This window comes from Episyrphus balteatus, chromosome 1 (genome assembly GCF_945859705.1).
Source record: "Episyrphus balteatus chromosome 1, idEpiBalt1.1, whole genome shotgun sequence".
Lineage (NCBI taxonomy): Eukaryota > Metazoa > Arthropoda > Insecta > Diptera > Syrphidae > Episyrphus > Episyrphus balteatus.
The window spans coordinates 117,407,141-117,423,370 of record NC_079134.1 but is presented as its reverse complement, the minus strand read 5'-3'; the positions used below and the strand labels follow the sequence as shown (position 1 = coordinate 117,423,370).

Below are 16,230 nucleotides of genomic sequence, written 5' to 3'. Positions count from 1 at the left end.
ATAGGCATTATACATCATTTCACAAAATATGAAACATGTCATTAATAAAACATAGAAGTACTCTACATTAGGGCGTTCGTTATTTAAGAATCAAGTTCCTAAGTGGAAAAACTATTCCTAAATAATAAACAAAATCCCCTAAATTTTTTCAGATTTTTATTTTGACGCTAGATGGGGCCCAAGTTTGTTAAATTCTGAAATTGGTACCAACCTAATGAGTCAATATATACGAATTTCAAAATTTAACCATCTTGGAGCGCTAGATGCGTCGAAACAAAAATCAGAAAAAATTAGGGGATTTTTTTTATTATTTAGAAATAGTTTTTCAATTTAGGAACTCGATTCTCGGAAAATCCTTAAATAACGAACGCCCTACTGTACATACATACAACAACATCCACTAATGTTTGAAGGTACATTAGGGTGTTTAAAAAGTTAAAATTGGATGGCGGCAAATCAGCTCCAAATGAATATAAGATCTCCATATATGTAGATTTTTGATCATGTACGCAAAACACAAGTTTATTAACCATTCTTATTAAAATCTTCTATTATGAAGATTCTTGAATAAATATAATAATAATAATAAAATAATAAATATCTACCCCAATTTTGTAGCTAAAACGGTTTTATAAATGTTAAAGATTTTTTTTAATAAAAGTAAGCTCAAAAACGAGCTTGAAAAATCCAAAAAAGTGCACTTTTTAAACTTCAAATTGAAATAGAAAATGACCGAGAGGAGATACAACAATTATTTTTACGCAAAATTTTGTTTTGCAATGCTATAATTTCAAGAAAAGAAAAAAAATTCAAAATGCAACATTTTTGAAAATTTTGACTCATTTTACATAGGTATCAGGTTTCGTTTTATTTTAGCAGAATCTGGAATATCAAGAAAAATGATGGAGCTATAAAATCGATGTTTTCATGTTTCAAGTGAGCCTAGGTTACTTCAAATTTCTGCAAAAAAATTTTGTATTTCGCTTTTTTTTTTATTTTTCAACATCGTTTTTGAACTTCAAAATTCTGGAAAAAATTTTTTTTTGAATTTCGCATTTTATTTTTGGATTTTTCAAGATGGTTTTTGAACTTTTATTAACAAAAACTTGAATATTTAAAAAAGCTTTTGAGCTACAAAATTGTGGTTTGCATCAAAAAATTTGTTTTGGAAAGCAACAATTACTAGCAAAAAAATAAAATAAAAAATATTTTTTTAAACTTTTTAGCATAACAAAGACAGTGCCAGAAAAACTGTAGCATTACCCTACTAGAGGGATATATCCCAAAACACTGCAAGTTTCTCTATAACTTTGCAATAATGCCCAATGCCCATTATAAAAAAGGTTTTTAGCAAAGTGATTGTTTTTGTGAATCTTGTAACTCGCAGTATTCATTATGCCTATTGCCAATAGCAATGAGATGCGTTTGGAAGAGCATGCTACCACTCCAAACGTAACCCTTACCAGCGACTATCACGGAGGCAAACAAAAAAACGTTCCTAGGAAACAGTTGTTTTGTCCAACGATGAAATAGTTAGATCAGGATCAGAACATTACAGAACAGAACAGTTTCGTGAAAAACGTCAGAACAGAAACCAATAACAATCACATTTGGCAGATCTCACGAATATGTTTTACCCTGTTCTAAATTATTGTTCCAGACAGCGCACTGCAGCGTCAATAAACAGCAAACTAGAATAATTCAAAACAGAAAAATCAATGAGCAACAAAAAGTTGTACTTTTCTATTCGAAACAGCCCAGAACAACCTCTTTGAATGCAATTTGTGCGAAAAAGCCAGTATGCCTCTTTTGAAAAGAATAAAAAATGCGCTAAATATTTCATTCGACTGATGTTTACTTCATAACAAACATCTGAACGTGTTATTGAACATATCGTTGAATTTGAACTCCACTAAATGTTATTAACCAATAAAATATATCTGTAATTATAACGTAACTGAGGTAATAACCTTTTTTTTTAATTTTGTTTTTACTTTTGGACAAAGGTTTGGTATATTTTATTGATAAATTATTTAATTATGAAACAAGTTCCTAAAGGTGATTAGCTTTGTTTTTTACGATGCAAGACAAATACCTACAACATTAAACAAAAAGTACTTACATTACTAAAGGGGCTTCACTCATTTAGATCTTTTATTTAATAAGAATTTTGTTTGATTGGGAGATGCGTTTATTGAATCAGGTATGTTATCGTTTCGTACAACACGAAATACAAATAAGTATGATGATTCGAAATGTGATTTTTTGGCATAACCTTTAGTAGGTAATTTGCAGTAGGTATTTAAATGTAAATCGAACTCAACTTTTTCTTTCAAAAGTCGGTTTTAGATTAATATGGTTGTAAACATAACTTTCCTACCTTATTTTTATAGTTTTCACTTTGAGGAATTGGTAGCCATTTTTACTTGAGAATTTCCTCAGTTCGCACTATAGCAATCCAAAACTTAAGGAAACGGTTTAATTTTATATTTCACTCGTATTAAATATGACGAAATACTTTTCAAATATTGTTTTTTAGTTTGTAATCGTTTAATCGCAACAAAAAGAATATCAAACCGATACCGAATTTATTAAAAATTAAAAGTTCCTTATAACAGCACAAGGTTATTGGATAAATCAACTTAAATTGAGTTTTATCCGAAGCAATAAAACAATATTTTCTTAAATGTAGCCGACTTATTGGATAGTAAAAAAAAAGGATTTTATATCATTTAAAATATATGTCAAATGTTTTGGCTAGAATCTTCAAAGATGATTAATAAAATAAATGATATCACTTCCATAATGTTGTTTTGTATTCGATGTTATCATTCTTCAAACATTATATGCTATCGATACATCCTTGTTTTACTTAACGTTATTTTTATAAATGGATGACATAAATTATGTTTGTACGTATAAAAATAAATGTATTTTGTATTACACTCTCTTTAGTTTTACTGGAAGTGTTATTCTAAAGAAAATACATGAATAAACATAATGAGGTAATAAAAATGTTTGCCGTGTTTTTTAAAAGATTTTCAATTTATAAAATGTATGGTGAGAACCATTTCTTATATCAGCATTATAATATACTTCAAAATAACGTGTCATATCGCCAGATTACATGAACATAAAATGTCTAGCTTGATCAACCGTCTTTTCTTTCACCACTCTTTCACAAGCAGTTTAAAAAAAATCCAATAAATAAATACAAAAAAGAGTACGTATACGCCACAGTGCACGTTGACAACGTGCAAATAATGTGAATTATAACTTTGGTCTAGGTGCCAACACACCAAAATCGGTAATAAATACGACTTGCACTTATTAAATGAACAAACTCTTCCTCTCCTTTTAAGTCAGTGTTAATAAATAAACCGAAAAACAAAATCCTTTCAAATAAGATTAACAAAAATTCAACTTTTTAAAATCGGTTTATTTTAAAAAATATTACAAAACAAAACAATAAATAAACAAACATTTACCATAAAACAAAACAAAAACAGACAAACAAAATACAACAACCAAAATAATAAGCCAATCATGTAAGGCGACTGTGGCACTGTGGCAATTCTCATTGATAGCGAATTTTTTTCGGATATGGATTTAAATTTTTTGAATTTTTTAAAATTTTTAGGTAACTTCCTTTCGAAGCTTGCTTAAACATTTGTAACACGAATTGTTCACACCCGTCGCTCGTTACCTGAGGTTGTCGATTTTTTGACAATCGGATAATGTCGATTTTTTGATTGTTTGATAAAAATGATTATAGTCAAAAGTAAACTAATGATGAGGTCTTGTAGGATCCCTAACCCCACTTTAAGAAACCAAATTTTTTCGATTTACTTTTTCACAGAACAAGAATATGCCCCCATCGGTAACCTAGCAGATTATATCACCCCCAAAATTTTATTTTCTCATATGATAGAGACTTGGTCGAAAATCAAAAACCCTGAGTTTTCGGACTTGCGAAATTCGGCTCTTGAATTTTTTTCCAAGCTATGGAAACCTAAGTGGCGAACTTTCTTAAAAATATTCTCATCTAAGGGGAATATTTTTAAGAAAGTTGGCCACAAAGGTTTCCATAGATTTATTTATACCACAGGTGTTTAAAAATTTTCATAAAATATTTTTTTTTACATTTTGCATCGAAAAACAGATTTCAAATTTTTTTTAAGGAAAATGTGGAATAGCTATGAAATTTTTAAAGTGTTTATGTACCCATCCACTTATTGTAGAAAATTATAAAAAAAAGAAATAAATAAAATTCTTTCATTGTGGTTGTAGTGAACGAAAACATAAGATGATAAAATTTAAAATACACTGAACAATATTTTATGAATTGGTTGCGATAGAATTTTTTTCTATCTGGTTTTAGAACAGTCTTAAGTATAGCTATCAGCTGTTTTAGGGTTGTCTATTCTTTATCGGACACCCTGTATATATTCAGACCTATTCTAAACAAAAATTCCCAGGGAAATGGTTTCGGGAGGAGGGCCCCAATCGGAAAAATGGTGAAAATTTTCATTTTTTTTTCTTTCCTCATATTCTTAACCATCGAAGAACGAAATTCAAGCTAAAAAAATAATGAAATTTCGAGAACTTTTCAGTTAGGAGTTCTTTTTTCAGAATAGGCCTGATTATGACGTTTACTACTCTACTTCAACTTTTTGAATCGTCATAAATAAGAAACGGTGGGTCTTAGGAAAAAAAGTGTCATGACACTTTTTATATATAATAATCTGGTCTACAATTATTCTTGCATGGAAAATTTTTTGATAAGACTTACCATTTTGGTGAAAATAGTGAAAAACCAGTTTTTGTGACCTTTGACCCCAAGTAAATTTTTTTCCGGGTCTCGCATCGATGAGAACTTTTTAGATTTAATTTATGATGGTGTTTCCAACAATCCTACCAAATTTCAGCTTGCTGGGAATTAATTTAACCTCGGATGTCTAAATTGACCGGACTAAAGGTTGTAGAAAATTTTACGCTTAGCGAAAATGTTGAAGTATTATTTCCAACACACAAAACAAACCCTCGTAAAACTTAATTTAAAAAAAAGTTAAACTTCATCCGAAGTCATTTTAAATTATTTTCTATTGATATAAAGGTTTTTCTTATTTAACTTAATGCAAAGTTTCAAAAATAAAAAATTCTATACTAAGCAGTTAATACATGCGACCTAGTAGTACACACACGTTATATCAAAAGCGTGAGGTGAAATCATGTTTTTTTGAGCTGTCTGTTTCTCTCAAAAATAATACCTAACTTCATTCAATTATTTTCATTAATTAAAATTTTTTATTGTTTAATAGACAACTACACATAAGTAGGAAATGGCGAACAATTTGTGACTGATCATCATCATTGCCAATTTCGATGAGATACATTTGATATAATTGCAAAATATCTAACGCACAAAGCTTTTTTTTTTGGTTATTATTGATTAAGAAAATAAGTTGATAATTAAATACCTACCTACTCTTTATTTTTTTTTTTTTTTTTGTTAGGTTATTAACATTATAAAAATTAATAACAAGCACATTTACTGATGCTTTTTCACACATTAATTTATAATTCATATTAATATGCTTTATTGTTAAAAACTGTCGATCATAAACAAAAAAAAAAGGTCAAACAAAGTTTGCTTAGCTTAGAAAAAAAAATAAATTTAAAACTATTCGATTAGTCGACTCATATGAGACCATATTATTTGAGGAAGAATACATTTTTGTTTGAACAATAAGAACCATAATATGTTTATAAGTTTTTATCTACACAAAGATCACCGTTTTAATGTGTATGGTTGTATCTTATTTTTGATGTAGTATCCAAGGAATTATTCAATTGTTATTGAAATTGGCAGTGACATAAACTTTTCACGTGCTCACGTTTCATTTTACGCTTCTGATTTTTTATTATGTACAAGACAAGATTGTAGGTATATTAAAGGCTTAGCCTTAGCCTAAAACTGTTGTTTGACACTTAAATTTACTTATATCTAAAGTTAGCTTCATCTCTATATATAATATAGACAATATATATGAATAAAACATCTCTCATTGGTTTCTTAGTAATTTTTGTTAAATGAATCTATACAAGTATTCTACCTAAGTGTATTTACATTTTAATTAATAACAACTTGAGGGCAATATTTATTAAACATTTTTTATTTTTGCATATTTTTTTTCCTCTCAGCCGAGATCTTCTTCGTTAATTTCTTAAGTACTTTAATGACTCCTAGTTTGAATAATGATACTTGATTAATTGCTTATGTCAGCCAGCTGATACTTCTGGTACCTTAATTCACAATTTAAATCCTTATAAATATAAAAAAGTACATATACAGAGTTTATTAAAATAAATATAGTTCAGAACGGGAGAGTCTTCATTTAAAAGCCGATCTACACAATAAACACCATTATACAATCCAATCGACTGACTGTATGTTGGCCGCCGAAACGCCGCGCTGCCGCGCCACGAACGGCCGGCCGCTGCAACAGGCACCAGATAACGTACGTTATTATATTCATTTAAATTTTAATTAATCAAATTGAGTGTCTGTAAGCTATTTGGTATTCGGATATTTCAATTAAGCATCAACCGTCATTTTATATATTTTTCCCGGAAAGTTTCGACCTTAAAATTATGTCAATGTACAAAAAATGAAAACAAAACCAAAAACAACAAGTGTTTGTAGTTTGTGTTTATGCATTTGCATTGTTAATATAGCTAAATAGAACTATTTTTAGTTTTGTCTCAAAATCGAGTTCGTACACTCAGTCTAATCAGTGTGATTGGAATAAAAGTCGTGCACGTTTTCAAATACTTGGAAAGAAAATTGCTTCTGGAATATCGCATACATTCTACAAACAAACTCTCATACATACTTACTATATTCGAATTGATCGCTTTGTTATTGCTTCTTATAAAACTAGCTATAGTGTTATATCTACATTATATATCTACATACATTTTTTTTTTGAAATATCTCAATTGCTGGAGTGTGATCTTTTAGAAATTTGCACAACCACACATACAAGAAATAGAGAAGCCAGCTATCATCATGATGATCATCAGAGATGGTAATACATTTGCAAAAAAAAATTAGATTCAAGAAAAGTGTATAGAAAGAATACACAAAAATAGAAAAAAAATGCTGTAAACGAATGATAGTTTGATATGTGAGATTTTATTAATTCACAAGGAGATGCTTGGAAAAAAAAAATAAATGCAAAATATTTTGTGCTAGGAACTTGTTTTTGTATTTGGAGTCTTGACACTTTATGGTGATTTAAGGATTAAAAAATAAATTTTAATTTAAAATAAGACAAATAAATTGATTATAGGTAATGAAAAGATACAAATTTAAGATACTCAAATGCATTGATGCGCCAGATAAAACGTAACGAATAGTAGCGGGTGGAAAATAACGAATAGGTATTTAAAAATATTGAATGACTTAAGTTCTGAATGATTCTGTTGGATGAGTGTAGGTTTGGTATGATATTAATAATGTAGTAGCTATCTGACTGGAATTCTGCATTTCAAATTTTTTTTATAAACATACATGAATTGTATCTGCAAAATTCTATTTTCTATAGGTTTGTGAAAAAAAAAAAATACTGAATAAGTATTATGCAATTTTGTTGAATATTTTCAATCAAAAGATCAAATTGATTTGAAAATTAAGAAAATATAAATACGATCATAATTTCAAAAATTGTTGAGTTATGCCGAAAATAAACAAAGATAAAACTAACGACTGGTTCGCACGTAGGTACTTTCTCTAAGATATGTGTACCTAACAAAGAAGGGCTGTTTTTAATCACCTAAAATTTTGAAAATATAATTTTGACCAACCCAACGAGAGTTATAGATGTTTTGGTTATAGGTACTTTTAACAGGATTTTGGACATAGCTAAAGAATTTTGAAACAAAGTATTTCAATGGTTTGAATAAAGTTCATTACATTGTTACCAGGCCAAAAGTAAATATGAAAACTAAAGAGGAACAAATAATTAAGATATACATAATACCACATACTTACATATCTGTGGTGTTTTGTACAGACGTGACGTGATAATTCGTAAAATGAATATTTTTCATAATGAATTGAATAAATTTAAAAAAAAGTTTATTCAAAAATACCTAATTTTTAATCTATTGAATTAAATGTGAATAGAACCTCCTATATTTATGATAAGGTTTAGGTTCCTCAAAAATTCTCTAAGGGATCGTATTGAATCTTAATAGTGTTGTGATCGTATGTAATTTATTGCATTTTCAACAACGTTCTTAATAGTTATTATTAGGTCAGGAGCGTATAGAGCCCATTCCAACAGTACCAAGCTTTGCCTGTCTATCTAGAGCAGGCATGTCAAACTCAATGGTTACGAAGGGCCAAAACAGCAGGATAAAAATTTGTATGGGCCGCAGAAAAAAAGTAAATTTTTATAAAACAAATTTATAAAAAAAAAACAAGAAGATTGATATTCCATTTACCATATTTTTTCTAAGACCAAGGTTAGTTAGGCTGGAGCTTATAGGTAGCTCATTACTCTTAATGACTTATGTAAGGAACAGCTCGCCTCTACAGGTACATTTAACAGGAAAAAGAGCGAAGAAAATCGAGAGAACTTTGTCTTTCAAAGACATAAATCTGCAAGCCTTTTTTCATATTCAGTATTAAAGTTTAAATTTTTTTGTGGATTATTTTTGATACGACCGACCACCGATGCAAACTTACCCAAATTTGACGTATTGCATGCTAGTTTTAAAGTTTTTATCATCAAAACCTAAAAAAATTCCCAAGACCCAGAGCCGTTTGGTAGGTTAAATCAGAATATTCGCTTTAAGAAATCACAGAACTTCCCCTGATTTACGCCACTAGGTTTTAAAAAGTTTATAATTTTGTTTTTAAGTATATATATTCTATACTTATTTATTTGTTGGTTAAAAAAAAGGAGCTGCATGTATGTCGAAAGCTGGGAGCACAAAATCTAAATTATAAACTTAAACTCAAAATGATTAAAAATGTGGACTGGGCCGCAGAGTTATGTGTTATGGGCCGCATGCGGCCCGCGGGCCGCAAGTTTGACATGACTGATCTAGACCCTGCAGGGCACTTCATAGAACTATAGGAAATCCTTTCAAGTAATTATTTAATGGAGGTTTTTTTTCTGCATTTAAGATTCGAGGCCCATTAAATCTCTCGTTTTATAGTTTAAAGACTGTCAAAACTTTATGCAAGAAGAAAAACAAGCTTTGACATTGCACCCAAAAATATATTTTTGTATTAATTTTTTAGGAACAAAAATATCAATTTTGTTATTATTTTATTAACAACATGAAACTATTCTATTAATCGAAAATGTATTTGATTTTTCAAAAATTAGACAAAAACACTGCTCAGTGATGAGTGATATTTACCAAAGAGAAATCCTTTTTCGCATTACAAAATTTCTTATTTTTTTCCCATAAACCATTTCGGTTTTCCCATTTTATTTCTCACAGAAATTGGTTAACCATTCTCGGTATCAGAATATTTTTTTTCCATTTTAAATAAATTTCATTCATTAAGTATTCCATTTGGTTTCCCACTATATTGATTTGTGAGTAGCTTGAGCAGGCGATCATCGACCTAATAATTTATGCACACTTTGATTTTTGTTAGCTTAGGCAAAAAACATAAAAAGAGTTCTACATCAGTAACAATTCAGAGTTTTAATGTGAAAAAAACTAATGTAAAAATGTATTCCTCTTCTTGTAAATCTGGGTAGGTACACCACACACACATGCTCCACTAAAGTCCTTCACTTTTTTAAGTATTCATAATATCATTTAAATAATTAGGAAGTTATTCCTACTTATTGTAGTTAATTCTAAATTAAGAATTTTATTTCAATTTGTGAAGTTCTTGATTCATATCGTGGCGTGAGGTGTATAACAGGTATTTGGAAGAGGAAATTTACTCGAACAAAAAGTAATGAAGAAATTTGAAAAGTGTTTTATTTGTTTTTAACGAAAATATGCTAATGTAACTAAATATTTTGCTTATACATATAATGTCTTTTTTATGAAAATTTAACAATCGTCAAATCGTTGTTGGTTTTGTCAGATGTTAGATCAGCATTCGTAAATAAATAAATTTTCCCACGGCTTCATAAAATAAGTGGTCTTCTGGAATTTGTATATTTTCAAATTTGTTTGAAAATATAAGCTTTAGTATTTAATTTTAATATTTGCGAAATAAATTTTGAATATTTCCATACTTTTATTTTGTTTATCATTGATATAGAATATATTGTGACTAAATTCATTATATTATTTTATCTCAGGTTCCAAAAAGCAAGTACTGAAAAATATAACAACCATTATACAGCCAACAACTGTCTGTTAGAAAATGTATCCGACTTTTTAGAAGTATTGGTCTTTTTTTCTAAGAACGAGTACCTACTAATTTTTTTCGAATTTACTCTAAACTAAGGTAATTTTATCAGTTCTATTAAGAACTCGAGGGAATTCTGCAATTAGTCAGATCGTGGGATTGTTGATACACTTGCGGAGTACGTATGAAGCAACACTCATTCAATTTCTGTTGATTTTTTTGACTAACAAACAAAAATTAATTTTATATTAGAAGCAGCATCAATATTTTGAACGTACAAAGATTGATCAGGTTATTACGGCCACATGAATTCGAAACAATTATCCGTTACCTTCGAGATTTTGTGTACTATCCTCCGGCTTTATCTTTGAAACCAGCCTCATTACTGAACATTTTTGGCCAAATTGCATATAGTTGTGCCTTATTTCCCTAAACTTACTAAGATCTGAGTGACATCAAAAATTTTTTTAAAAAACCTTCTTTATAAAAATATTTTTTTAAAACGTTAAATAGACTCTTAGAAAATATATTTCTAACTATATATCTTTTAAAAAATTTCCTTAGAGAATGGGTATGGATTTGGCACCTAAAAAACTCTTAATCACAAACTTGAATAAGATTTAAATGTTGCTAAATTTGAAATAAAACAATGAAAATTTTGCTGTTAAAAGGAACCTGTTTATAAATACAGTCAATCACATAAATATTGGGCCAAATGAAAATTAAAAAAAAGGAACAATTTTAGCTAATAGATATTACCGATAAAACTTTTTGTTTCGTTGAATTACATAAGTTTTGTGGTTATATTGTTGCTGACATTTATTCACAAGTTAATCGTTATTTTTAAAAATAATACATTTAGTATTGTACCATAAGGAGAATCGGATAAGATAATTACTTTGCCGCGCATAGCTTGGTGGAATCTAAAAAAATAGGCTAAAAGCTGTATAGTATGTATAAAAGAATTATTCAACAAAATAAGTTGATCCTATGGTTTTGACCATATTATTTTGTGATGTTATAGATTGCGTTTTTATTTTTGGGATTTGCTGTTATAACTAATGTATTAAAGAATAGACAAATACCTATACATTTCCAAAACATTTTATACTTTCTTTTCTCATTTTTTGGCCCAATAATTTTGTGAGTGACTGTATACCAGGCCTTCGATCTTCTACAATAAACATAATAACAGTTATTGTTGTTTTGGTATCTAACAAAATTACAAAACCTCTCAGGAGGGTTCAAAAAAAAAAAAATTACAAATTTCAAGTTAACCGACCTATACTTTCAGCATGTGCCTTTTTATACCTACAGACACTCAAGTTGACAGACACATAGACAAAATAGTGGGATCTACATTTTTCGCAGTTCTCTATTACTGAACCTTATGTCATTTTTGATTATTCTCTCAAGTTCAAAGTTTTTTTTTTTTGCAGTAATGCAAAACTACACTTCAAGTAGAAAAGTATCTCAATGTATATTGTATCTGTATGCATGTATCTATGACTACAAACCTTGTTTTGACCTCGAACCTTTTGTGTTCATTATCAAAAAATATTTTTAAAGAATGTACAGCGTACAGGTACTAAAATCCACATCCTTATCCTTATTTTTTGCATTACAAAGAGAAGTCAATATTAGAGATAAATAACTATTCGTAAGAAAATACCAAACCCTAATTCGGTACAGGTTTAAAAATAACCTCTAGGTAGGTACCTAACTACAAATAGTTGTTTAAAATAACATTTCCAATAAATTTTATTCACTTCCGTTTTGTGGAAGGATTTCCTCTTTTCCATGTTTACAGTAAGAACAAATCAGGTATAAGACCAAAAAAAATGTAGTTTTGTTTTCAAATGTATCTATGTGCATAAATATAGTAATTTACAAATCAATGCTGCACTAAACCTATAAAGCTGTAAACTGTAAATTTGCTTGCATAACAAAAAGATTTAATTTTTTTTTTTTTTTTAATTTTTTGCATGAAAATAATATTCATTGCACGGCCTGGAATTTAAAAAAACTATTGTATTTTTAATTGAACAATTTATAATATATTTTATATAGAGTCTTCTAAACTTTGTTACACATTTTTTTTTTTTTTTTTTTTGTTTACACACATTCGAACATACGCTCAAAGCAATACTGCTTACTTGATCCACAGTCGATGCGACTTAATATAAACATCTATACATAAACACATATGCAATATAAAAACATATACACAGAGAGCCCACAAATCAGTTTCATGCGCAATTCTCGTTTTTATTCTGTATATTTCCAGCGGAGAAAATTCGAACGATCAGCAACAAAATTTGAGTCATCACTTGCTACGGCAGTCTCTGATTAACCTCACTAGCGCACACAACAGTAACAGTCACAACATAAGTAATATAAGCAAAACCCTAAACTTACAAAAATCGATATCGTGTAGCTGTGATTCTCTTAAATGTGCGGCGCGAAATATCAACCGAATAAGTTTGAGGAACGTTGACGACGGCGACGACAGTGAATCCCTATTATACGATCATCATCATCATATCGCCAACACCAGCAATACTCCCGGTTCATATCTGACCAGTAGTAGTGTATATCATGATGATCCTCCATCCGTTGGAGCACTCGATCACAATGCTACCGGAAAACAATATTCATATGATAGTTATTACAATGGCCAATCAAGTAACAAACACCGCTTGGATTGTACAAGTATTGTAAATAGTAATAGTAGTCATAATAGTTGTGGCACTGGCAGTAACAGTGCTGTTGTCGTTGGGGACGATCAAAGAAATAATTTCCCCGATTTCCATTGTGCTGATAGTAATGTATATTCATATAGTGGTTTTAAGAAAATAGTTGCTCATAATTTCAGTAATTCTGATCCAATAACGCGTTATAGCCATATAGATGATAGCCATCATTTGATGCTAAAAAGTCATTACAGTGATTGCAATATATACGGAAAAGAAAACTCGGCGCTAAAAAGTGAATACAACACAAATAGTAGTAGCAACTACTGTTCAAGTAGTAAAAACAACCATCCGTTGGTAAGTAATAAAACATACATATTTAAGTGCATTGCAAATAGTCCATCGTTTTTGAAAAACAATAAAATAAAGGAGCATTCGAAAAAGTTACGTAACTTCTCGCTCAAGGCTGCTGGCAACGTGAAAAAGAAAAATCAAATTAAAGTCAAATCGAATGCAGTGTCTGATAATTCGTTGCATCCCAGTGATAAATATTTAAATCAATATCTAGACGAGAAGAAAAGTTCACATCACGGTACAACACAGCAACAACAACAGCAGCAACAACAACAACAACAGCAGCCATCAGGTTTATCTACAGGCTCGCTATCTTTATCGGCAATTAGACCGTTAATAGCTAATGGATCTGTTAAAACATATCCAACATATCGACCTCGTGTAAGGACAGACTCTAAAGACACCCTCTGCCGGAACAAACGCACAAAAATTAACAAAAGCTGCAACCTTGCATGCGAACAACACAATCTTACCTGCAGAACAACAAACAACACAACAAATCTGAATTTATCACCGAAAAATTCACTCTCTAGTAATGGACACCTTAATAAACTCTGCTTAACAGATATAACAAGACGAAAGGCGGAATTCAATCGACAGCTAAGTGCGCCAACAGATTACTCCCGAACAACAGCGACTGCGACGGGTTCTATTAAGGCGTCTTTGCAAAATTGTTCCTCATCGAAGCAGTCATCAGTATCCTGCACAAATAGTTTCAATAGAAAAACAAATAAAAAGCACAAGAATTACAAACTTAATGACAGGTATTTATGTAAATCAATCATCACTTTTTTTTGCATTTATTTATTTTGTTTTACTTTTGAATTTATTATATTTGTTTCTTTTATTTTGCGCGATTTGAAAAGATTCCACTAGAGTGTCAGTGTGATAGATTTTGTTTCTGGTTATCAAATCTCTCGCGTTTACAGTAAGCGTCTTTGAAATAGGAACATTTCATTCAATCTTTAATTGAAAATATGCTGTTTTTAATTAAATAATTTAGGTATTGAGAACAAAAAAATTATTTTTGTTCTCAATATGAGTTCATCTTGTTTTGTAGTAAGAAGATAATGGAGTTTGGTATTAACGACATAAGTCCAAAATCGTCGTTTTGAGATAAATGCATTTTAAAGTTAGAAATCCAGTTGTATTTAATACAAATATATTGAGGCGCAATTTTTTTTTTAATAATAATATTTACACAAATAAGAGGCGAATTTTTCTAATACTCAGTAGTTACTCATTTTTCATTTTATTCGCAAAACTATAATAAAAATTACACAAATAAGTATTTGTTTTAATTGTTTTTAAAATAAAATAAAAAATAAGTAGCTACTGAGTTGTAGAAAAAACACGCCTAAGATAACAAAATTTGATTTTGAAGCGTATTTATTATGTTTTTAGTGAGATATATTGTTTTGACTAAACAAGAATAAGATTATCTCAAGTTGTGTCCTTAGTGCCAATATTGGAATTAGTTTTTTTTAAGAATTTAAATTTTTCGGACTTTCCGCTATTTACTTTTGTTTTTTTTTTTAAACGAATCAATCGATTAAAATATTTCCCGTCATTTCCGTCATTGATCAAAAAAGCAAAGGAACTTAGTTGTGCTGTTTTGACCAAACACTTATTTAAAAGTTTAAGAATTTTTGCTTGGTCAAAACAGCACAAGTTGGAGTTATGCCATTATGATCAAACTTAATAATTATTTTAGAAAAAGTAGTTAAGTGTGGTAAGGGCCATTGAATATCTTTGAAACTAGTTTGCTTAGAGTTATGCTGTTAAGACCAAACGAAAAAGATTTTTTTTTAATAGTTCTGCATACTTAACTAATTTTCAAAAAAAATGGACTTATGTATGCTGTTAATACCAAACTCCATAGATTTTTAAACAGGAGCTTATTATTTGTGCTGTTTGCACAAATAATGAATAATGAAATATGTACATTGCATATTTATTTTAAAAAAAAACTATGTTGTTTTTTTTTCTGCAAAAAAAAAATCCGATTTGTCAAATACTCTTTAAATTTTAACTGGATCAGAAACCTGATTAATTGAAATAAATTGAATTTTTTTTTCAAAGTTAATAACTTACTATACTTAATTGCTGCAATGTGCTTAATTAAGGCTTGTCTTAATTTTAACACGTCTTTTGTTCGTATATGTGGAGGCTCGTCACAGGAAAACTTCTTGACTAGTTTCAATAAGCATTTGCAATTTTGATATAATTAGTTTATTCTAAAGTGTTAAGAGCACAACTTCGACCATCAAAGAGGTCGAAAATGGTTTCAAAATATTATATGAACATATGAGATAGGTTCATTGATAAAAAACTGAGCAAAATAGCTACTTTTAAGTGTTTAATTAAATATAAGGAGGGTTATGTATTTGACCGGCAAATACGTACGTACATACTTTTATTTGCAATAACAATTTTTTTTGTTAAAGGAAAATATTTTTATTTGCAATACAAATTTTTTTCAAATGATTTATTTTTCAGTTGCAATAAAATTTTTTAGTAGCAAAAAACTTTTTTTTTAATGCAAATATTTTTCAGTTGCAATAAATTTTTTTTAATGCAAATATTTTTTTGGTTTCAATAAATATTTTTTTGTTGCAGTAAATATTTTTTTTTTTAATGAAATTTTAATTATTTGCAACAAATATTTTTTTTAATCTTATGGAAAGCAAATGCATTTAAAAAAAATGAGTTTTTACAACCCTGCTTCGAATTACATCACAGATAATCTTTTTTTTGAAAAACTATTTATGCCAAAAGCCACATTTT

General features: G+C 29.2%; 1 protein-coding gene across 12 annotated transcripts in view; it reads left to right on the top strand.

Annotated features, from left to right (window-relative positions):
• The window catches only part of LOC129919055 (potassium/sodium hyperpolarization-activated cyclic nucleotide-gated channel 2), a 95,671-nt gene that overhangs the window by 31,584 nt on the left and 47,857 nt on the right, over positions 1–16,230 (top strand). For 9 of the 12 annotated variants that reach the window (XM_055999895.1, XM_055999911.1, XM_055999887.1 and 6 more), the window contains exon 2: positions 12,684–14,207. The exons of 1 other annotated variant lie outside the window; for it this stretch is intronic. In XM_055999895.1, coding sequence (XP_055855870.1) covers positions 12,684–14,207 — 1,524 coding nt within the window. The remainder of the gene's footprint in view (positions 1–12,683; positions 14,208–16,230) is intronic. 2 more of the 12 variants (XM_055999925.1, XM_055999917.1) reach the window with 2 other exon arrangements.